The sequence below is a fragment of the Phalacrocorax aristotelis genome, chromosome 3, assembly GCF_949628215.1.
Source record: "Phalacrocorax aristotelis chromosome 3, bGulAri2.1, whole genome shotgun sequence".
Classification (NCBI taxonomy): domain Eukaryota; kingdom Metazoa; phylum Chordata; class Aves; order Suliformes; family Phalacrocoracidae; genus Phalacrocorax; species Phalacrocorax aristotelis.
Window position 1 is genome coordinate 23,164,469 of NC_134278.1, and position 25,332 is coordinate 23,189,800.

General features: G+C 40.1%; 1 protein-coding gene across 2 annotated transcripts in view; it reads left to right on the plus strand.

Moving 5' to 3' along the window:
- The window catches only part of DLGAP2 (DLG associated protein 2), a 487,901-nt gene that overhangs the window by 380,095 nt on the left and 82,474 nt on the right, over window positions 1-25,332 (plus strand). For both annotated transcript variants that reach the window (XM_075086917.1, XM_075086916.1), the window contains one exon: window positions 12,138-13,207. In XM_075086917.1, coding sequence (XP_074943018.1) covers window positions 12,138-13,207 — 1,070 coding nt within the window. The remainder of the gene's footprint in view (window positions 1-12,137; window positions 13,208-25,332) is intronic.

The following is a 25,332-nucleotide window of genomic DNA, read 5'->3' on the forward strand; positions in this document are numbered from 1 at the left end:
CTTTTGATTTTTGTGTTACCCCATAGAAAACACAAAAATTGCAGAAAGAGATTTCAGTGTTACCTTTTAAATTTTAAAAAATAACAGAAGCAAGAAGAAATCAGAAACTCATAGACCCCATGACTGAAATCTTGATATCTCTGTCTCACAAAGCTAGTAGTAAAATGTCCCACTGGATTCAGTGTAGCCAGATATATACCTTTTAGACTGTGCAAAATTGTGTTTCTGTTCCCAGAATTTCATATTCAGGTTGTCACTGTTTTATGTGAAATCCATCAAAATTTTGATTTATATACAATTACTTTATGTGGTTATTTTTGGAAGAGAAATAGGGAAAGTGGTTTCTGTGTGTTTGCTAGTTAAAGCTCCTTTTTCTTAAAGTGAGTGTACTTACATTTCAAAAGTTAGTGTAACAGTAATTTTCCTCCTTCTATGCATATGCTTATGTTAATACATTATGACAGTTTATTTTGTGTAATTAGGATGTTTTTGTATTTGACAAGAATATTATAAACTCTTGCCCTGACCTTATTATTGCACATTGATAGGAAGGTAAATCATAGTTGCTATGTTAAGGAAAAAAACGAACAGTTTGAACAAGGAGCATTAATTCAGGCAGGGGATGTCATTATGTTTAAATAATCTCTTAGAACAGGATTTTCTAAAACAAGTAGTGTTGCCACTCAGTTACACTCTAGTCAGGGAGTTCCATAAATGTTCAGTGTAAAAATATCTGTCTTGGACTTGTTTGTCCACTTAATATTAAAAACAAATGGAAAAAAGCTACAGGATAAGTTCCAAGACTGGACAGAAGCATGTGTTAAGGAAGAGACTGAAAACCCTTCAGGCAGTTTCACATTAAAATAGTGTAAGAGGGAGGATACGGTTAAACATGAGGCTCCATAGGAGTTTCAGAAGTTAATCCTATGGAGAAGTCATGCAATGAGCACATCTCTCGGCCTTCTTGGACAGTAGGGTTTTTTTCGCCCTGCTGCCCCATTTCAGAGCAGACAGGAAGGAGTTCAGATGCCCCAGAGTAGAATTCGTCTCATCCAACAGTTGGAAAGTGATTCAGATGTAGATGTCTAAACTGTAGATCTCTGGACATTCTTCCAATGAAGACTGATAGACTTTTCTAGGAGATGGCAGATTTGGCCTACTTTAGAAGCTTAACATAGGGTGAGATGAGTCATGCCCTAGAAGTATGTCGAAGTCGCTCTCCTTCCCATTTGGCTGAGAAAGAACTGCAGAATTTCTGAAGCCAGGGTAAATGATGTATAAGTCAATAGTATTAAATGTCAGGTGTCTACAGGAGTAAGGACCCTCACATGAAATAGGTAATCAAAGATAAACACAAAGATATGCGCTAAACTGATCAATCGTCCAGCACCCTGATTAGGAAAAAGATGGGGGATTAAGTCAGCAGAAATGAGGAACAGCAAAGTAAAAAACAAGAATAAAATCACGATCAGACTACAAAGAAACCAAAAACTGCTGCCGATTTTAAAAACTTCAGCTATTTATGGCCAGAGGACTGGAAGAAAAATACACTAAAAGCAAGGAAAGATCTGTCATTGCTCCTAAATTGTGGGTGCCTACTGGAGTCCTCTGAAAGGAAGTACCAAAGATCGCTAGGTAATGAATGGAGAGAAGGGGGTGGCTTTAACATTTTCAGAAGGAAATCCTGTCCTCCTGACTTAGCTGCTAAACTGTAGATGGCCAAAATAGGTGGACTGGATACCATCAGTAATGTAAAAACCTGTGATGTCCCATTCTCCCTTAGAGAGAATCACTGAAAAACAAGAAGGAACATACTATGGAAGATGGAAATTGGGAAGACTTCTATAAAAGTGTTGGGATAGTCAGTGAAGTTCGGCATAGACACACTCTAGTTACAGCTGTGCTGGTGATTAACACCACTACAGACAGCTGGGACATATCAGTCAGTCTGTCTGTCTGTCTGTCTGTCCGTCCCCTGATGTTGTTTTCTGTTACTTGAAGGTTTGAGTTCAAATCCATGAACTGAACTTAACATCAGTGAAAAAGCTACAAACTATTAGATCTTTCTCAGTCTCCACTTTTTCTTGCTGTTGCACATGTATAAACTTAAATATTCATTGGAGAGAATTCTAAATCTATGTGGATACTCTAATCATCAGGCTATGGAAATGGGCGCGCTGTCTCTCCCCCACCCCCCTACCCCGCCAGTGACTGTGTAATTATTTTCATTCCTGAAAAAAACACAGAAGGGGCTTGTCTTGAGAAGTGAAATTATTGCCCCAAGTCAGGCAGAACCTGGAGCTGCCACGGGCGACAAAAGCTTTGATAATGAGGGTGAGAGTAAGTAGGGACACAATGGAGCTCATATCATGATGTGTCACCATTCCTGCCAAAAAGACAATTATCACCGGTCTTTACCAAGGTGGACAGGCCACCTATACTTAACATGGAAAAGGAACATGTATTTAATTATATATGTTCAATAAATAACTGCAGGGCCATTCATTATTCTAGACTGTCACTGTCCTGAGGAGCTTCAAGTTACGATCTCACTGGTACTGAAAAATCTCTGGCTTCAGGCCCTTATTTGTAAAACAGGTTTAATATCTCCTAGTGAGGTTTCAGGGCTTTGGTGGGGATTAATTAATGTTTGCACAGTATCTCACCAGAGTGAAAGTGCTGAATAGTCACTAAATAATATTATTAATCCAATGATCCACTGCCTTAATTGGGAAAAGGTATCAAGGGATGGGACTGATCTCAACTCTTTTACATTATCGATTCTATAAAAGACCTCATTAGTTAAAACAGGCAGAAGTGCAATGGATTTCTTCAAAAAAAGCTTACCCAAGCATTCGTAGTCTGTTCTCAAGAACAATATTTCATAGCTTTTCCATTACCATTCATTTGTTAACAGAGTTCAGGGTGATAAGTATTGTCATGGTTACAAGATTCACACTCACACCAAAAATTCTGTTCTTTTCACTAGGAATATCTCAAATAAGCAACCTGATAAAAGGTAGCAGGGCATGGTGGTTGGGGCAAGAGATCTAACACGCATGACCTCAAGCAGCTCACTCTGTGTCTCATGGAAACTGGAGTTCTTCCAATTCCAAGCTTTCTTCTAGCTGGTGGTTATAAAATCTGAACAGTGTTAATGTTTTTAAAAGTAAGCATGCCATGAAACTACTCTTTTCTATGCACACCATAAACTTCTCACAGTCTTATTTACTTTAGGCATGTACAGTATAAAGCAACAATTTCCTTTGGGTGTCAAAAACAAATAGTGCAATCTTAACAAGAGGCATGGAAAACGTGCTGTGTTCAAAGTGCCTTCAAATAGCAAAAGAAACATATGAACAGGGAAGATAGGGTGAACTTTTCTTTAAATACATATTTTAATAGGTAGTACATGCACAGAGTAAAGGAGGAAAAATAGATTTTTGAAAAATTATTTAACTCCTTTTAATAGGTAAGGAAAACATTTATTTTTCCACAAGTTTAACACTTAGCAGCTTCTAATGCTAGCCAAAGAAATAGAACTCACACTAAAGACTTTTTGTTTCAGTAAATTACTATTTTCAGGAAGGGATATTGAGTTGGTCTTAAGAAAAAGGTCAAAACCTATAAAACAGGTTGCAGTTACTAATAATGCTCTTAACCTGCCCCAATTGCAAAGTAAACTGTAAGGGAGTTTGAGGGCAGGTTACGAAAACGTATTTTTATTTCACAGTTGATGCAGTCGTGCTTTTGATTAATTGGTAGGGTTCAAGTGTCAAGACAGTAACTCATGGTTATTCAATCACTGTTGATTGCATGATCATGCCTTTATGACCTTATGTGTTGAAAGGAAGGATATAGCTGTTCTTGAAATAAAAAAATAAAGGCATGACTTTCCAGTCTGTCTGTCTTTCTACCTAATTGTCCAGCCTTCCTCAGTGCAGTCAGTGTCTGAACACGTTGCACTTTTCATGGGTTTTAGCTTCATATAACAGGCATGACAGGACATTTTCTCAAGGACAGAGAAGGAGTTGGCAGTGGGCACTCGGCTCTCCTCTGTGCCAGATCTGTGCCTCAGTCCACCTTCCCCCAGAGCATCCAGGGATGGTTAAACAGCCGTAGACTTTGACTGGAGCTGGTAAGACTTCAGCAGGCACAGGGCTTGGCCACACAGAATAAACTGCAGGCACAGCAGCAAATACTTTATTTTAAATTCTTCGATGGGCATTATCCAAGAGACTGAATGTTTCCCTGCTTTTTGGCACGAACCCTCAGAGGTACAGAAGTTATTTTTATTCTTCTTGTGCTACAGGGAACTGAGGTAGGGAGTCTACAAGAGATATCCATAAAGGTTAACTTTAACCCAGTGAGGCAAGGTTAAGCCTCTCAGTAGCCACTGTCATCACTTCCCTTATACTGGACCATACAAAAAATTCATGGCTGTACAGGAAACCTTGTCTTGACTGCAGATTTCCCAGGTTAGTCCTCTAACCACAGGACTATCCTTCTTCTGTATAATAAGACTATGTAGACAGGTGTGGAGATTTTAAACTTAGAAGAGGTTTTAAATACAAGATGCCCCGATATGTCTCTGTGTCAGTGTCTTATTTGCTTATTGTGACTAGCTGAAGAGATTCTGCAAAAAATAGCCTGTTTTTTAATTCCATCATACCTCTAAACATTTCCACTTCAAATCCTTCCTTTGCCTGTATCCAGAAATTGTATTGTAGGAGTTTACTGATGATGATGATAAGACCACAGAAAATGTCATTGAAATAATGGGGAATGTTTTTCAGAAAATAAATGTTGAACTTTAAATTCCTTTTAGTTATGCTTGAGAGCATACTCTATGAATTACTTTCAGTCATAGCACAAAATCATATCATATGGCCTGAGCATCATATAAAACCATGCTAACAATCCTGCTTTTTAATTATAGGCTGTTGGCAACAAATGCCTACTAACAATCTGCAGACCAGAAGCTATTTCTAAAAATTAAACACCTCATAATGTCAGATAACTGCAAAAATCCCATTAGGCCCAAGGTCAATTTAGAAACAGTAGAAGATATTTGTGAGGATGTAAGATTAATCAAATAGGTTATTTGTTATGAATTATTCATCCATTTCTACTACAAAATACAAAGGGGTTTACGCATTTGTTACTTTGCCAAGAAGCAAATATTTTTGTTCTAAATGATTTGTGCATTCTGACAGGGCTGTCCAGCTGAGGAGGCTCCTAAGTTCTGTTGCAAAGGAAATATGTTTTTTCCAAATTGGGAAGCTTCATCCCATTGTTAGACCACGTGTGGACTGCTGATTCCAGTGTCTGCACTGGAACGAATGAAAGACCTTTCCAAGGAGAAGAGAGAGAAGTAGGGACAAGGTGAAACAGCCTGAGTTAAGTTTCACACATGGGATGTGGGGTGTTAGCAAAGGAGGGATGCTTTTCTCTCCCTCATGCCCTGCCGACCTCTGGAATACCTGAGCGCATAGTTGATCGGCAACGTTTACTTTCCCAGAGAGTGCAACAGCTGCGATGGAGATGAGAGACTGACTCATCTGACTGCTTCGCTGTGCCTGTCTTCTTCACTGAGTGCCTTCATTGTGTTGTCTCCTTTGTAAAGGATAAAATGTGCAGCCCTTTAAATGTATGCCCATTACGGGCAGCTTAAATGATGTGCTCTCCATTTCCCCAGAAAAAAGTTGCCGTGCTCTACCTCCACCTTCGTTATAGGCTGCTTAGCCTCTAGCAAGGGCAGGACAATTTGTACTGGCACCACCAGGGTGGTGGAGGTACTTCCAGCGTGGATGTACATGACCACAGCTGTCTCTCACAGTGCTGGCCGCATAGGTCACTGATTCAGTCTTCCTAAGGGGAAGGATAAAGACCAGCAGATACAGCTAATACAGTCCAGGCTTTCACTGGTGAGTTCAGCTGTCACCTTTCATCGTGAATTTCTTGTGCAATTCCATTTGGTTTTTCCATCTTTTTACAAAGCCATTTCTCTTTGTAAATAATCAGAGAGCAGCATATTAAGATGGCCTGTCTCAAACTTGCCAAGGGTGTGGGTACTTACACCACCACCTTGTCCCAGGAGCAGGGCTCACACTTTGACCCTTTGTCACATGGAAAATCTGGGCGCTAATGGTTGTGGGAAAAGGCAATTAATATTTGCAACGTTTCTCACAGACCCAAAACAAAGGTTTGCCAGACAGAAAAGAGGCAGCACCCTGATTTGAAAAATTCCCAGTCTGAAGGTTATGGAAAGAGTGAGATTTTCTGCCTGTTACTATAGCAACAGGTTTAAAAGGGAACTTGTCACCAGGCTGCTGTTTCTTCCTGCACCCCATAGGAAAATCAGGATGAGACCTCCTCCATCTCAGTGGGTTGAGCTGAGCAGAAAAGTTCACAATACAATGACAAAGCAGCAAGAGGCAGCACCAAGGGTGTACGGCTGAGCAGATAATGATGAACTCCAAAGAGTAAAAGAAATGTTTTGGGTCAGACCAAGGCTGAAACTCTGAAAGTTTTGGTGAATCAAAAGGCTGCAAAGAACTGATGCTGAAGCAAACAAAAAATCAAATCACTTTCTTCAGTTCTGACAATTTAAAAGCTGTATTGAATGTTTTAAAAAAAAAAAAAGTAAAGGGGATTTTGAAGTAGAAAGGTATTTTAAATTGAAGTCGTATGTTCTGTGGCAATAATCAATGCTTTTGAGAATTAATGCTTAGATTATTTCTTTCCCAGGAGAGCGCTCTATAAAATAAGCAAAATCTTTAAAATATATCCATGTTTTAAAGAAATAATAAAAGGCAATTATAGAAGGAATGCATGATAAATATTTTTGCTTGGATATAGGAACATTAGTTCTTGCAGGTCCCCTCAGTATTACAGAGGATTGTAAACTTCCACAGTGATATCCTAAATAAAGGACAAATTCAGAAGACTTCCAGAAACACTAAGCAAAAAAAAATTTCCTTCAACAAAGATGTTCATAAATATTAGCAGTATTTCTTTTGTTTGATTTTCATTTAAGAAACAATGATAAGTATTTCTTATTAGAAAAAAAAACCTTAGAGGTTTGGTATTTCCATTCAGCTGAATAGTTGGTCCAAACGGTTTGGATCCTTGGAATTAAATCTTGGCCCCATGCTATCAATGGCAGTATTTCAGCAGAACCAGTTTCACCCTTCCATGCCATTGTCTTCCTGACCAGGGACCCTTACAGGCTTCTAACACATTTATTCTAGTCCAGCATGAATTGTGGTCTTTGTTAAATACAGCCCTCCTCAAGTGACACCAGGATTCACAGGTAAAGTGACCAAGAACTTTTCTCAGCAAATATTTAGAACTAACCTGACCCCAGTGAAGTTAGTGGAAGATTTGTCATTGCCATCAATGTGACAAGGATTTCCCTTTTACTTCTTGAGTTGTGTGTATATTCCTGTGTATATCTTTGAGCTGTACTACCCAATGATGTTGGCTTTCTTTAACTGCTGAGAAAACTGTTGCAGTTTTAATGACACCAGGGGAAACTGATTGTCTCCTGTATTTGACATAGTAACTTCAAGCAGCAAAATTTTCTCCTTCAGGAAAAGAAGTCCATAAAGCTGGGCACAATAAGGAGCAACAGAAGTTTAATGTTGTTGGGTTAGCTCTTCTGGTCTGTATTTGGAAGCATTATAACCAATTGTTCAATGATATTCACATAGTGAAGCCCTGGTTGACTCCATACAGCTGTATTGCTCCAGAAAAAAGTTAGTTTAGGTCAATCTAATCCTGATACTTGATTTTTTTTTTTCAAAAGCTTCACTGATCATACAGATTCTGTGGAAAAAAACCATTAGACATAAACCATTTGTGGACTTACCTCTGTCACAGGACTGTTGAAAAGGTGAATAGTGGCAATGAACTTTAAACTTGAAAAGCACTGTGCAGGTCTGTGTGCTACATACCAATCGCTAATAGGACATCGTACATCACAAAAAAATGGAAATTAATTTTACAGCATCCTGAGGACTCCCTGCATCCCTCTACTCCAAACCCTGGTGCTTCTTGCAAATCCCATATTACCTCTCATGGATTGCCATCCTGCCCTTTGTCATGGCATGGGCACAACACTGTGCCTCTCATCCTCCCTATACGTTCCAAGTGCCCTTTCTTCCACCCATAAGATGTGGGATGTCGTCATTTCTCAAATACTGTTTCCACATTTCTCCTTTTTCACATATGGCATGCCCTGTTCTCCATGCCATGCAGTCAGTGTTGTAATCTTGCTTTAACATGTCCTTGGTCACAGCTTTCCCCAGTGATCACAGTTCTCTCTGCTTTTCTTCCTCCCAGTATATTGTACCATCTGTCCCCTGAAATTCAATACCCCACCTCCCACCCCACCACCTCTAAAATCCCATTCTCATTCATCAACAGTTATTCTGCACTCTTTTACTATACACCCCTTCCTCTGATCATGCTTATTTATCTCAGAAATAAATCCCTTGGGATGTTGGATTTCCAGTCTACTAACCTCTATTTGAAAGATGGATGGAGCTGAAGTCAGAGGATTGTTGTGCCAATGTGAAAAATATGATTGGTTGCCATCAAATATTCGTTTCACCTGCAGACATCTGTGTCAGCGTTCAAAACTGTGACTGTACTGAATAAATGGCAGCACGTGCACTCCACGTGCTCCTTACTTCTCCCTTTGGGTTTTCTGACTTGGCTCCAAATTGTTATGTTCTGGTCACTGATGCTGTTTTAGGAATAGAATTTGCATGCCTATTTTTATCTAACATGGGAGTTATAAAAAACACCTTACCCTTGGTCATTACTCATCATGTGGTTCCACTGAATTAGCTTGTCCTGTCAAATAGTTTCTTATGTTTTAGCATTAGACATGTGCCTCACCTAAATGTATATATTTATGATGTAGTTTTCTGCATCAGAACTTGTCATCCACAGCTTTCACCATAGTCAGCAGAGATAAATATGTACAGGAAGGGTGGTATTCATCTGACATTTTTTAGATATGTACTTCAGGCTGAGATGAATCATGGCAGTTTCTCACACTCCAAAATAAAACCACATCCAGGCAGCTTATTTGTAACAATCTTTGGCCCATGTTATTCTTGAAATCATACCTATATATTGGTTGGAAGAGTCCTATTTGCATAGTATGAAACTATGATGGCAACAGTTTAACTGTATGGACTGACCACATCCTCTAGCTCTATTTAGTCTAGTAGTAAAAAAACAGCCATATATGCCTGCCACAAGGACCGCTCAGGGTCCTGAACAGAGAGGTATTTCATTTTCAGGCCTAAGTGCAGAACAAGACAGGAATCCATGTGCAGCCCATGGCTAGTGTTGGTTTGACAGCCTTGGGCAATTTGGTGTTTGGCTTTAGGCCCTCAGAACTTCTCTCCTTTGATTGTGCAGGGAGATTGGGTGCATGAAGTACCTCGTTACAGTAGTCCTGAGAGAGACAATATTACGTATTTTTGAGGGGATGCTACCCCTCAAAGTTCAATATTTCAAGTCAGCAGCCTGAGATGTTAGATAGGAATACAGAGATAGGTGAATGCACTGCATGCAGGGCAAATGCGTCAACTCAGTGTAACAGAAAATACAAGTAATCTTCTAAAGCTGGAGGTTAGAGTCAGGTGGTCACCCAATCTTTGCAATTTTATGTAAATTTTATACGAGGTGTTGTGCTACATAAACAGGTTGGAAATCTCATGAGACAAGAACCACAGCTTAAGGCATTTCCAGAATTTCTTCCTTGCACTTGGCAGCTTAGTCACTCTTCTCAATCCCTGGAAATATTCATTTTCAAGGTTAGAATAAAACAGAGAAGAATACTATAACAATTTAATAAGGAAACAGTGCTCATCTAATGCTACTGTGAAAATGAAAGTCAGCAAATCCATGAACACTTTGGAAGATGTTGCCTGTATTCCAGCTTCCTTTTCTGTAAAAGAACAGTGCTTTCCACAGCTCATGGGACCGTAAGAACTAATGCAGTAGTCTCTGTCAGGTACTTTGGGAACCCTTTATGGGAAGAACAGACCAAGTTCAACACATGGACCATTATTACTATTCTCCTGATAATGTTTGGTAATATACTGGGTTAAGTACCATTAATTACAGTGCTACTTATGTGACTGAATCCCAATGCACTGTTATAATTTACTACCTTGTCTATATATAGCTGTACTTTTAATTGGATAATCAAAATCATGCTATTTCAGAGAAACAGTTTTATTTCCTTTTTGTAACTACATTTATGCAGGGTATTATAACCTAAATAGTACAACTGACTGAGTAATCAACAGTAAAAAGTTTTTATTTTAATGTGAAATAAACAAGAATTAAGTAAAAGAAACTGGTATAAAACCAAAATAGAAGCAGTAAAGGATATATGCACACACACATCAGTTTCACATCATGATGAAGTCTGCAGGTGACATCTGCACCCTTAATCCCCTCTTTGACTTTAGTGTGGCAGGATTGTGCCTAGGATGAAGAATGCTTTATTGTTCATTAGTTTAATGCTACATTCATTTTAAAACATTATGTGGAGCTCTGTTGAAATTAGGATGTAATAAAATTATGTAAGCATCTTCCTCTATAGGAAATTTAGAGCATTTAGGTTATGAGATTGCTGATGCTAAAGACTTGCAACAAATTGCATTCTGTACTGAAGGTATCATGACATAACACTTACTAGTTGAATAAAATTAGAGAGATATGAGTATTGATCTGTTTCATGACCATATCCTGCACTGAGTTTTCACCAGCAGTAGGAATATGATTTAGGAGGGTTTTGTCATATGCTTAGAAACCCTTCAAAGTGCTATTGGCTACTGTGTTATCTCTACAGGCTGGTCTCCAGGGTCCAGTTATGTTGTTTTATATAACAAGTACATATGCTCTGGCTTCCATTCTCGTTGATGCCTTCAACTTCCTTGTATCAGGCACCTGTGCAAGATTATTTAGATTCTTTATAGCAAATTTGCAGAAAGACTGTGCTAAGTGGGTTGTGTAAACACTTTTGCATCTGTCTGATCCTCTAAAGGATTGTCTTGCATCCTATATCTTTGTCTGCTTTTGAAATATTGCTTAAATAAGCTGAAATTGAAGAGGGAAAGTGAATGTGAAAATCAAATTGAAGCATTTCTGAGTTTTTTAATTTTCTGTTTGTAGCATTTGACAGCTGCAAGAAATTGCATGAGAGAAAAAAGAATCAAAGGCTTGAGTATCAAATTCTTTGCTTGCAAGCTACTCTTATTTAGTAATCATGCCCGTTTAATAACCACAACTTGGAGCACATGATCCATAGGAACAAATAATTGAGTACATAAAAACTCATAGCTTGTACCTAAAGATATTTATCAGCAATAACAGAGTCGTTAAATAAATATTTTGTAATTTGGATGTAAAAAGGGAAAAACTGCCTAATAGAGAAGACTTTACATGTATGGGGCTAGCAATAATACTTCTGGACTAAGGATAACAGATGTTCAAATAGCATTAAATGCTTATTCATAAACTGTTTGGTGATACAAAAATTAAGCTTCATTGCAGCCTGTACATATTAATTTTCTCTTTGCTGTTTATTATTTATGTTTATGAACAGTGAATTTAGGGTCCTGAAGCTGAGATTGATTTAAGAAAACGAAGTTCAGTTTGTGATACAAAAATGGCTCCATGGAAAAAGGATACATTTAGGTTAAGATATCCAACTGAGAAACCACAAAAATAGGAACTAGACCCATGTAACTTAAATGACTATTCACAAAATTTGACATATGAATTCCAAAGATCAAATAATAAACTGAATATTTGAATGTATCCATTAAATCTATTTGAGTAAATTTGCATAATGAATAGCTTCATAAAATTTAGAAGTGCTAGCAGACAATTTTGCAAACAGGAAGGGGGCTGCGTTCACTCCATAATTTGCTCATACTGAGCAATTTTAACCAGTTTTAAAATGGTGAATGAAATTCCATGAATGGTGAGATTTTCCATCAAGCTCATAGAGAAAAAATGTTTAGTTTTGCAATATACTTGGATTTTGCAAGTTAATCTTTTAATCAGACACATAACATAGGTTTTATGTGTTCTCCTGACAGACCAGCAGTACTCATGGTCACCTTCTCAGCACTTCAATGAAGAAAGATACTCTCCTGCTCCGAGGAATATGAAAGGATTATCTGGTAGTCGCAACCAACCACAGTTATGTTCAGCTCATACTTGTGGTTTAGCATCCCCTGAAGATTGTGAACACACCCACGACCATATCCACCATGGGCAGGAGCCAAGGCAATCGTATCTTCTCAGCCCCACAGAGAGTTGCCCGATGGACCACCATCGTTGCTCACCACGCAGCTCCATTCATTCTGAATGCATGATGATGCCCATGGTAATGGGCGATCACATGTCAAGTAGCACTTTCCCCAGAATGCACTACAGCTCACATTACGACTCAAGAGACGACTGCGCCATGTCTCACGGTAACCCTAAGATTAACCGTATTCCGGCGAATCTTTTGGACCAATTTGAGAAACAACTTCCTCTTCACCGGGATGGGTTTCACACTTTACAGTACCAGAGGACCTCAACAGCTGCGGAACAACGCAGTGAGAGCCCAGGAAGAATACGCCATCTCGTTCATTCAGTCCAGAAACTTTTTACTAAATCTCATTCTCTGGAAGGATCATCAAAGGGCAATGTTAATGGAACAAAGGGAGACAGTCGAGGGGACGACCATCATCACGGGCACCATTCCAAGCATAGCAAAAGGAGTAAAAGTAAGGAGCGAAAACCAGAAAGCAAGCATAAATCTGGCATGAGCAGCTGGTGGAGCTCTGATGATAATTTGGACAGTGATAGCACTTACCGAACCCCTAGTGTGGTAAATAGGCACCATGCAGATCATATAACCCATTGCTACCCTGAGGCGCTCCAGGGGCATTTCGGGGATCTCTCATTGAAGACTTCCAAAAGTAACAATGATGTGAAATGTTCGGCTTGTGAAGGGCTAGCAATGACCCCTGATGGTAAATATATGAAAAGGAGTTCTTGGTCCACGCTTACAGTAAGTCAAGCTAAAGAAGCTTATCGCAAATCATCACTGAACTTAGATAAGCCTCTTGTTCATCAGGAAATCAAACCTTCCTTGAGGCCGTGCCATTACCTTCAGGTAAGAGGAGGATTTTCTTAATATTTCTAATGGGAAAATCATCACAGTTTATGCCATTAAGTCATCATAAAAAATACAAGGGTAGTCTGTGTATGTCTCTTAAAGAAAATCTGTACGGCTCACCTAATGCAGGTATTCCATTTAAGTGCAAAAACTCTGGCCTTTGTCTTGGTTTATAGGGCACATATTAAAAACTAAATAAAACTGGTGTGATAGAAATGAGTTTAAGGTAAGCGGATGTGTTTTCATCTTTGGAGTTCACACTGAATATTTTGATAAAATCCATACATCAGACTAAAAAAGGGGCAGTTCTCCCAGCAGTCTGGAGGCCAGAAAAAGTGTGTCAAATACATCTGCAAGTTAGTAATTTTAAAAACAGACTGTGCGAATTTCTATTTTTGTGTTATTTTATTCCTTTTCTCTAGGTTTTTCTAAGTAACCGGAGAATAGATTTACAGGTGTACTCAATTGCTTTGGTGGGATGACGATTACTCAGAAACTTCATTTTTGTGACTGGGTCACCCAAAATCATAATGAACTGAACCTCCTGAGAGCATACTATAAGCTATCCTTGTTAAAAGCTATATGGGTACCTCAGGGAGAGAAATATTTCAGGTCTGGTACTCAGTCTGTGGTGGTGTTCCACACGCTTGCTTTCTTTAGCAGCAACCAAGAAGCTCCCACTTTCTCCTACACTTAAACTTTCATACCTGCTGCTTGCGGACATTTGCCACCCCAAAGTCATGCTAGTGTAGCCATTTATGATGCTGCACGATGATCTGAATGTTGAAGGGATAGGGGTTTAAAAATTATCTTCCAAAATACTTTTTTTAGACATTTATATAGCTTAGGTCCAGCACAGTCCCAGGGCAAATGTCATTAGCACCTCAGGGTGTACAGAGAACTGCAGTGGGAGAAGAGCAGAAAGAAGGGAATAGCTGGGGGGGTAACTTCTTCGGCTAGCTTTGCCACTGGAAAGAACATAGTATACATATATTCCCTTAGGTGTTTTTACCAAGTAAAGCCTGCAAAGCCCATATTGTTCTGAGTATCTTCTCTTTTATTTCTTTTTAAGGAACTTGTCTTTCTTCAGATCTTAACCAATTCTCACATTAACATGGGTAATTCTCCACTCCAGATATACGTATTTAGAGATTTTCAGTTCCTGTGGGCTCTGCAGAAGCCAACAAACACAGACTAGCAACCGTTGTACTTCCATGCAGGGGACCAATAGTAATGACTCACTCTCAAAGAGCCATTCAAATTCACTCTCAAATGCATATGCAGACATCCAGGATCAATCTTCCCTACTGAAACAGGGAAAGTTCCTCATTACAGAGAAAGGAAAATAAAGAAATTGCAACCCTCGTAGCATTACCATGCAAATTGATTCCAGTTTAGACCGACAGCTGTGATATTTTATCATATGCAAGTACAGTTCTCATGTATGTAAAACAGCCTGCACTTCCCTGGAAGTTTTTGATCTAACTCAATGAGCCAGAACTGGAAGTACGTCCTGTGCAGAAACTTCCACTTGTGTCTGTGTTCTAAAACCAAGTGTACAGCTCCAAAATTACAGAGAAGTATAGGTATGGCTAGTTTTTTCCTTACCATGACGTACCCATACCTCTGTGCAGGCACCTCTGGTTCCTCTACATCTCTGCTGGGTTTTGTGCTTTCCTTCTCACCATGTTTCATTGTTTCTTCTTTCCCCCCTTTACATCTCATTTTTCCTTTGGAGAAGCCACCAGTTTTTACTTTTCATGGGCCTTCTCCTTACTCCCAACTTATACCAGCATCTGCACATGAACATGAAACACTGAGTTCACAGACTAACTTGGTTATCACTAAGCTTTAGATCAAGCCCCATGGCAAGCCCAGGGAGCATGAAAGCACATTTTTTACAGTCATTGTTTCGTGCTTTTTGTGAATTTGGGATGGCTACAGAAAGGAACTTTTATCCAGTAATTAGGAAGGTTCATCCACTGGCAGGTTCATCCAGCTTAAAATCTAGGACATGTGAATTCAAATTTTTGCTGCACTAGAGACTTTCTCTGTGATCTTTGATTTTAAGCCCTTTTAAAAATGGGGTAGTAGCCATTCACAGAGATACTCTATTGCAAATTTGAGTGCTCTGTTGCTACCGTAAAGAATCTATAGTTGTATCCAAAGCAATAAAACCAGGAATTCTACAACAGGAATATTCTCATTACAAAATATTTGAGTAAGATATATGTTCTGTATATATCTATATCTATGCTCTGAATATGCCATTCAGAGCACAGATATCCTTCAGGTTAAGTGGCTGGCTGATTCACTAGCCCAAGGTCAGCAAACAAACTGAAAGGACCACATCTGTCAATGTCATAACTAAATGCTTGGTTTTGAAACTTCTACTTTGAGGGATGCTGTGCTGTCACACTGTTGTCATTAAGACAAGAAGTATAAGTCCCATTATTAGCTCTGCCATGAACTTTCTTTCTGACCCAGGAAATGTAATTTGTTAATCACTGCACACTTCAAATACTTTATCTACAAAACTGAGGAAGGATATTTAACTTTTCTTACGGGAGTGTAAGAAGCATCACTAAATAATGATTGGATAAAAATAATCGTTAGGTTCAGAAACTGAGAAAGGTAGAGAAACATGTCAGGATCCCTAGCCAGGAGAGTTTACTGCCTTGCTCGAGAATATTTGGAAATGAAAAATGAAGGGATTATGAAGCTGATTATGCAGCAGCAGATTTCCCTGAGGTGCACAAGTGAACAGATTAGCAAAAAACATGAGGCCCTTCACAGGATCTCTGTGTTTATAGCATTGCAACACATGATATTACAAGACATTTCTCCTGAGTGATGTCAGCTATATATTTTTAAATTATTTTTAAAACAAAGCTGTGAAATTGTAGTCCTTCAGTGATCTTATATATGAACACATAAATATACCCCAGAATAATAAAAATTAATTTTCTATGTTTATATATTAATATTATAAATTTATAATATATATATGGCTTTTACTCTGCTACCTAGTTTTATGAGGATCCACTGTATCCAACTCACTTTTCTATCTACTGGTCTCCTTCTTGTTATTTTTTCTTTCAACACCTGTATAAAATACTGTTACTTCTATTTTCCACCGAAGGGTTTTAATATACAGAGTCCCAAACTGGAAGACCATGGCAGTGTCTTAGGCCTGTGCTTGAGACCATGTTTTCTGTGTTGTTTCTCAGCTTCCATTTTGTCTTCCCTGGTAATTACTGAGCTGCTTTTGCCTTAAAACTGAAACTCTGAAGAGTGACCAATGGAAACTTACTTCCAAGAAGTGACCTTCTACCAAATTCACAGATGCCTGAAAACAGGAAATGAGAAAAGGTTTTGAAGGCATCTGCACATTATATGCTTAAGTTATGTCCCAGGGTTGAAAGCAAGTATTTCTTTAACCTGGTAAATCAACAAGCTTAGCCTCTGGCTCCTCTGGCTCCTCTCACATTCCCTGCTTCTCCACAGATAGTCCTTGCAGCTGAGGCACCTCCTTGCATGGCGAGTGTGCTGTTGTGAGTTAGAGGTGATTCAGTCAACATGCCTTGTTCCAGCATAGGTGGTCATCTAGTCCTAAAGTGGACAGTTTCAGAGAACTAAATTAGTAGAAATGAAACTGTATAAAATAGTGCTTCTTTGTCTCATCTAAAGTTCAGGTCAGACTTACATCACTTCTGCTACAGTGGAAGTGGCCGGAACATGCAGAGAGACGGGAGAGGGGAAGAGTGGGAAGCTGCTTTGGGCTTAAGCTTGTCGTCAATTCAGCTTAGCTGTAATGTGAACCAGACGGTCAACTACCACCACAGGAGCAGAGAGCAGCAGTTTGTAACTGTACAGTAATAGCATTTATCACATTCTTGTGAATGATTGACAACAGTTTTTATGTATGGGCCTTTAATTTCTGTTTTGAATGCAGACAAATTGAGCTACAAGTGCATTTCTGGACACAAAACACTTTTGTCATCTTACTCTGCATGCAGAATAGTCCAAGGAGATCACACATGCAGTAAAGAGCACGTTTGTATAGCTTTAGCTATAGCGGCTGCTACTGCTTTCACGTCATTTTAATTTTAATATAAAATATGTTAAGAAAAAGATGAATTAGTTGTGAGATCTATTCTGTCTTCATCAGCTGTTTTGGCTAATTAGGTTCAACACATATACAGTGCAATGACTTTGATTAATTTTACTCTGATATGAGTACTAGTGAGGAACAAAGATTTTCAACAGAAAAAATGGATATGAACCAGACAGCTGTGCTAAAATGATGAATACAACAGTGTCGCTTGCAGTTTCCAGGACTGAAATAACTGTGAATGCTAGTTAAAGAAAAGTAATCCCTACAATAAAGCCAAAAGACAGGCAAGAGCAGAGCACTCACCATCACTGAAGTTCTGGAGCACAGTGCTACATGTCACTGATATTCCCCCCTCAGCCATTCAACAGCCTGTGAAGCGGCAAGCAATCAAGGTAAACATACCACAAGGTACAGTGAATGAGTCAGCACTAAAAGAGAAAATAGCCTGTTGTTCTAAAAATGGCTTCAGCCCACTCCTGTCTTCCTAGTGCATGTAAGTACTAGCGTCATCCGTTACAGCACTGGCACTGCTAAGCCTGTGGGTAATAATGTCTGCGGTGTTCTCTACAGAATGAAAGAAAAGCACAAGAGTTGGTCTCTCAAAAAAAAGAAAAAAGCAGCAGTTTCAACAAGGCTCTTTGCTGGTTTAAGTTATGCCTTCATGGAAAAGAGCTTTGAGGACAAGCTAATAGATAAATAGGCATTAAGCCCTCAGTTCCATTTTTCCAGGAACTCTTCTGGGGACAGGACAGATTCCTACAAATGAGACCGTTGCCCTTGAGAGGCATGCTACTGCTTTGCACTCTCCCTCTGGTTTGCAAGGATGGATGGATCTGAACTCAGTGCACCTTTCTCAACACTTCATCTTTGTAAACTAGATGGTATCTGTTTGCTTGACATAAACCCAAATATGAACTACAGAAACTACATCCAATACTCTACCAACTGATGCATACTGTGGAGTTAGCCAGAGCCAGCAGAGTTTTGATACTAACATCCAAATCACTATCGCCTACACTGCCTTCACAATGATTTACGACTGGCCATCACTCCAGAATTGACTGGGTTGTTTCCACACCACAAAAAGCTAGTGTAGCTAGTAGGGTAGCAGGGTAGTCTACAACCTAAATCAGCATGGACATGTGCTGTGCCATTTTGATTTCTACAGCCCATTACAGTCCCACAAGGCTGTCTCAGCTAGTCCTGTTCCCTCCCGGTCAGCAGTGATGTGCAAGAGACCTGTAACGCCCAGACAATAAGGGAAATGATGGGACAGTTAATGCCCCACAGTCCTTTTGCAGCGTTAATATTGGCCTACATCTGTTGCAGCACCTGGGGCCACTCTGTGAAGTTATCCCCTAGGTCAGCAAGGGTGTAGTCCTCCCTCCCATATAGAGCAGCAAGCTCAGCCACTCATATTTGTTCCTTATACTGTTCTCTCTACCCATCATCTCTCTGAAGTATTGCACTTACAACTTCAAGAACACAAAATAAAAAGGATTTAATAAAGCTGCACTTCCTTGTATTTAAAGAATGCTGATAGTTTCATGTGTCACAAAACCCAGAATACTTCTTAAATATCCCTTCCGGGGGGGGACAAAAAAACAAAAACAAAACCAGAAAATAAATATATTCAGTCAGTGATGGTGTAAAGCTCTGACCAAACAGTTGTCTCAGATTACTGGTGTCTTGAATCGCAATGTTAATCAGTGGTACAACAGCACACTGCTTCCATGCCCCTGTGCTAGGATGCTCATATTGGCTGAAATGAATTGCTGAAGCTTTTTTCCGAACAAGAGTGGAAAGATTTCAGAGCTGGTATTTTCTTAAACCTGCCGAAACAAGTCCCTATTACTGTAGAAATGTCAAAGCTAGGAGTAGAAAAGGGAGGTCATGATCCCACTGCCCTTTAATCAGGCGGTATTGCCCTCCTTTATAAGATTACTACAGTGTTCTACCAAATTGTTTTTCAATGTTCACCTCACCAAAGCTGAAGGCTGACCTTTGCAGTAGTTACCCAAAGGTGTCGCTGGCTCCGAAGAAGTTTTCAGTAAGGAGTAACTTATTATTTTATACACCCAGGCCAGTTGCATCTGTCAAATGAGACTGCCAGGAGCACGCACTTGGGGCTGTAATGCTCTCACACCCTCCTATGCTGCTTAGGGCAGACCCTGCTCCTCTCCTGAGCAGTCTATACCATTTTTCCTGCAAGGAGGTGACTATAAAAAATGGTGAAGCATTCATAAATGTTGCTTTCTTTTTTTTTTTCCCCAACAGGTTTTGTCCATCTTACAGTATAGTGCTTAGAGGTTGTTTTTTTTAAAGTGGAGTTGCACATATGTTTAAGTGGCTGAACGTCTATATGGATAAAGTCTCTGGTACTTCTGGTAGGGGAACTGATCTTTTCAAAAGTGTGCAGATAGTTAAGCATTAAGCAGTAGCTAGGGAGGAAAAACCTACTCCTTTCACTCTGTAAGCTAAACAATTGGAATCATCTGGAGTTAACTATAGCTAGCTGGTCAAGGGAGGTGATTGTCCTGCTCTGCTCTGCGCTGGTGTGGCCTCACCTCAAGTGCTGTGTGCAGTTTTGGGCACCACAGTACATTAAGGATACAAAGCTACTAGAGAGTGCCCAGAGGAGGGCCATGAAGTTTGTGGAGGGTTAGAGGGGAAGCTGTGTGAGGAGCAGCCAAAGTCACTTGGTTTACTCAGCCTAGAGAAGAGGAGACTGAGGGGAGACCTCATTGTGGTCTACAGCTTCCTCACAAGGGGAGGAGGATGGGCAGGTGCTGATCTCTTCTCTCTGGTGACCAATGACAGGACCTGAGGGAATGGCAGGAAGATGTGCCAGGGGAGGTTTAGGCTGGGTATTAGGAAAAGGTTCTTCCCCCAGAGGGTGGTGGAGCACTGGAACAGGCTCCCCAGGGAGGCAGTCCTGGCACCAAGCCTGGCGCTATTCAAGAAGCACTTGGACAACGCCCTCAGAGACATGGTGCGAATTTGGGGTTGTCCTGTGCAGGGACAGGAGTTGGACTAGATGATCCTTGTGGGTCCCTTCCAACTCAGGACATTCTATGATTCTATGAACTGTTCAAAACTGTCAATCATTAGTTAAAATGAGAAAAATGGATAAGCAGCAAATAGATCTATTCTATACAGCCTTTAAAATTATTTGTTTTAAAGACATACACTGTTTGTTTCAGTAGTAGCCCTATAAAAATAGAAAAAAATGTTATATCATTTCCTGCTTAGATTATATAAGACACTGTTTACTACAGTCCTCCTTTTGGGTCAACCCTGGGTGTGCTGCCTTTTAGGTTCTTCTTCCCTCTCCAGCCTTGTAACAGCTCTGCAATGTTGGAATCCTTGCTACATCTGCAGTCTCTGTGGGTTTGGAGGTGCTGTGCGTTTTGTGTTGGGAGCACCTCTCCCTGTCTTCCTTTAAGGGCATTTTTGTCTCTTACTCTATACTTTGTGTGGCCATGAATGGTCTGTGGGGTCTTGCCCCACTCACACAGGTAATGGTAAGGTGACAGCTCTGAGTTTGCCTTAGTGTCTGCAATAGTAAAGGCAAAGATATTTCCAGAGGGACCTACGGGTGATTTTGGCTGATAGGTCATGCAATGTTGAGAGTCTGAGCTGAAGAGGCCGGTGATACTTTTATTTTCCCATTTCCTAAAGTGGCTAGAAAAGGATAGAATAGTAAGGCACTGCAATGCCTGCACTGTACTGCACAGGGCCCCAGCTGCCTGAGGGAGCATTGGACATGATGCAGCGAGGCCACAGGGATGCAGGTGACTCCATATGAGCAGAAGCACATGCCTCGCACTCACGGAGTCTTGTTTCCCACAACTTCATCAGTCAAAAAAATAGGCTGTTTTTATTCACTGCGCAGATAGTTGGGTTCTGTCCACCCTGCAAATGCAGTTCAGGCAATTCAGTCTACCTCTCCCAAAAATATCTGCCAGGAAAACTTGTACTTAGCTTCAGTTGCTGATATTGTGGTACACTGGGCCTCGTCTGCTGCCCTGTCAGTCAGCAGCCCAGCTGGCAGGTATATTCCTGTCTCTCCTTCACCTGTAGTGAGTGACAAGCTGCAATGCAGTTTAGGTCTTTAGCCTTTCTGTGCTTGGTTTTAGCAGAATTTGCATTGTAATTAAATTAATTCTATTTATAGAGAAAGTTGTAAAGGAAAGTACAGCTATGAGCTGGCCCAAAAAGCCAAAGAGAAAAACAAACTCTGGGTGCATGACTACAGAAAATTAATTGGCAGAAATGCTGCATTTTTTGGCAAGCATGAGAAGTTCCAAGTTTTGGGCTTTGATGCTTCTGTGGACCACCATTATTAAAATAATCGCTACCTTATGCTACCTTATGCTACACCTATGCTATCAAACTGCATAGTGTCAGAAGAGGTTCCTTGGCACTGCATCCTGATCCTCTACACTGCTATGTGGCTCAGCCTGTCTTGGGCATTGTTTTCATCCAAGCAAGCCAGTATTTCCCTAAATAGATCCTGGTACAGTTCAGGACTTAGCCAGGTCAGGGACTGTTCCTAGTAGTCACACTGGTTTGGAGGCAAAGACTGCTCAACAGCACGAGTTCAAAGTGCTTCAGGCCAGCTGACCTCCGGGCAAGACAGTGGTCTTCATTTACTAACGTATGCACAGCCCTAGGATAATCACCGTACCATTTTCAGCCTTCTCTCTCGCTAGTACTGATGACTGTGCATCAGCACAGCGAGTTGGAGCAACTCACCAGTTCAGCTGAATACTTGTCTTTACTTATCTTTATTATTGTTGTTAGGGTAATTTTCCACTTGTAAGTCACTTTACCATTACTAGCATTTCTTGAAAAGCTGAATATTGCTTAAGGAAAACCTGTCCCACTGAAGTTGATGGTAGTATAATTTTAAAGTGGCGTAAGCTGACCACCAGGCAGCATCCTGGGTCACTTACCAAAGGAAATATGCAGCCAGCTGGAACCCAGGTTTCTTGGTTGAATCCCTACAGTTTTTGTGTCTTAGACTGAGAGGCTATGTATATCTGGGTTCTCATTTAAGTACAGGCCAAGCCCTCCTTTCAGTCCAAGCTCATCTCATATCAAAGTTCTGGCATAAGATCTCAGTTTGCTCCAGGATTAGCAAGCAAAAATCACTTATAATGTGGACAGGCCCACTGCTGCCGTCGGACTGCACCTCGCTCCACCATGTCAAAATGGCACAGAGGGAATGTGATGACGTATCATTATGATATGATGATGTCATCGAAATGACAACAGAGGGTCCCAGAAGGACCTAGCAACCTAGCAGAGGATTTGTAGGTGGCTGAACTGCAAGGGTCTTTGCCAGCAGTGTGAGCATAGCGGGTTATGAGGTGGGCATTTGGCCCACATTCATCCAAGGCATATAAATAAAAGTCACAGAGTCCTCACAACACCACCATTTACAGTATTTAACCATCCTCAGATTACAATTCACATTGTTGCTAGAGAACCAATTAGGAAACGTAGTGCTGGTTCTTTTTTGTTTTGAGCTCATCGCTGTTGAGGTAAGAGGTATAAAGTATTATTTAAATGAAAAGAACACTGTGCAGTAGAAAATACAGAAGTGGTGACTAAGCAATCCTGACTACACTGGACAGAAGTCTTCTTTCTATCAAGGATCAGTTAGCGCAGCTTTGCTTGGAACTACACAAGAAAAACTAAAATCAGGCAGTAAAAAATGCTGGTACTGATTTGCCTATTGGAATATCTCCCACCTGGAATATTATGTTTGTGTTCTGTGATCTACATGGGTGTCCAGTCCATTCCCAACTCTCAAATTCCTGAATTCAAGTTGTTTTCAACCCAGTGTAAAGCACATATTGTTTTGGATCTATGTGATTGTCTTTCTCGTCCTGTGATACTATGGCTGTTGATAGCAAGGCCTGGAGAGAATGGCTGGCAAGACAAAGATGCCTCTTGCTTTCTCAGATTAACTCCTACCTTGATGGACAGTGGCGTTGGACTTTTGGGGAATGCTGCAAGAACTCTCAGTGCTTCTGAGCTGTCAAGGAATTCAGGGAGTAGTGGGTGGCATGTGAAAATTAAAGCTAATTATGAGTATTGGCATTGTTAGTGCCAAGGAGGAGTCCCTGGCATATTTTGTAGAGATTTTTTAATGGCTTCATTGTATAATTCATGTTATTTGAACAATGAATAAGCACATTAAAAAAACCCACAGAAAAAAACTAGTTTAAAATGTTCACTGAGAATGGCGTTGAGGTGTAGACACAAGGTTAGCTACTGAGGAAACAAAGTTTTATTTTCAGATACTGCACTCTTCCCTTCTGCAAAAAGCTAAACCAATAGGCTCTAGAGTCCACAGCCAGTAAATAGGGAATGTCATTAGTGTCATTAACTTCAGAATTGTTCCTTCTGCAGCAAAAATTTTCAAAACACAGGAGGTCCAGCTCCCACCTCCCATTAGAATATCAAGGAAACTTTCTACCATGCTAAAAAGCATTTCTGTCTGCCTTGCAAGACTGTTGTCTACTTTCATCTACTCACAGCTGTCCACAAAGGCTGTTTTTCTGAGGCTCCTTGAAGAAGGTGTGATTTAAGAGAAAATTTCTTACCTATATTTCAGATTGTGTTCTTTTTTTTTTTAGGGAGGGGTGGGAGGGGGGGAATCATCTTCTTGACCAGGCTGAGAAAGCATAAAATTAAATAAAAAATACGTATCTACTACATAGTGTTTCATATCTTATCCTTCTTCATATCATCTATAGTCTAATTTCATGCATAGACAGCTTCTGCTTTTAGTAAAATGTGAAATTTATGTTACTAAAATAAGATTTAGGTCATAATGAATATTTCAGTGCATTTTACACCTGCATGCTAATTAGATTTCACAGGACTACTGTGAGGTAGGTAATCCTCATTTTAACCTTTGAGAATGAGAAATATGAAGAAGTGATAGTCAGCTCCCTCAGCTGAAGCCATATATTTAGAAGTGTTTCATTTTAGATAGTAAAGTGATATGCCAGATTTTAAGCAGATCAGCAGTTCTGAACAGTGGAACACCTTTAAAATTTTGGGAGCTGGGAGCAAATGTGGAACAACAGGAGCAGATCTGTGTTGAAATGCCAGTAGATGTTGCCAGTTTGACTTCTTTAGCTAAAACCTAAACTGAAATTAAAAAGCTTAAATTAACAGTGGCCAAAGTCCAGAAGAATTAATATTTCATCGGTTCTTCAAGCTTTGACATCATCATTTCTTAGAGACAAGGTTGAATATTCAGACTGCTAGCACTAGTTCCTGAATGGGAGCCTAGATTACCTATCTCTGATTAGATATAAAGAAAAACTTTTTCCCTCTGAGTGTGGCCAAATATTGGAACAGGTTGCCTAGGGAGGTTGTGGAGTTTCCATCTTTGGAAACATTCAAAATCCAGCTGGACACAGTCCTGTGAAACCTGCTGTACCTGACCATGCTTTGAGCAGCAGGCTGGATTAGAGACCTCCAGAGCCCTTCCAACCTCAGCAATTCCATGATTCCTAGTTTGTTCTGGAGGTTTGGTGAATGCGTCCCTGCTTTCCCTGACAACATGCTGTTGCTTACACACAGAATTTGTGCAATCTGAGAATCAGGGGACAGACTTACTGCCAAAGTCCAGTCAGGGATCTCAAATCCATTTCTTCTGACAGGTCTAATCTGAGCACAACCAAGACACGTAAAGGAAGGACTTCTAACAAAACACAAGGATAGTGACTTTTCTTCTAAAAAAAGGAAATTATTTTTCATAGTAACAAAGTTTCTAGAATACGCATTGTGAAGATGTGAGTTCATTTACTTCCTTAGCCTGTACAAGGTCAAACCCCGGTCTTCTCAATTCCCCAAATTGCGTTCTGAGCAGCAGGCTGTAAGACAGTTTGGAGCAAAGGCACTTTTTTCTTTGTTGAAATGCTCCACAAGTTTGATCCAAACACTCTTTAACATAAAATTCACACTAGTCCAGGGACTA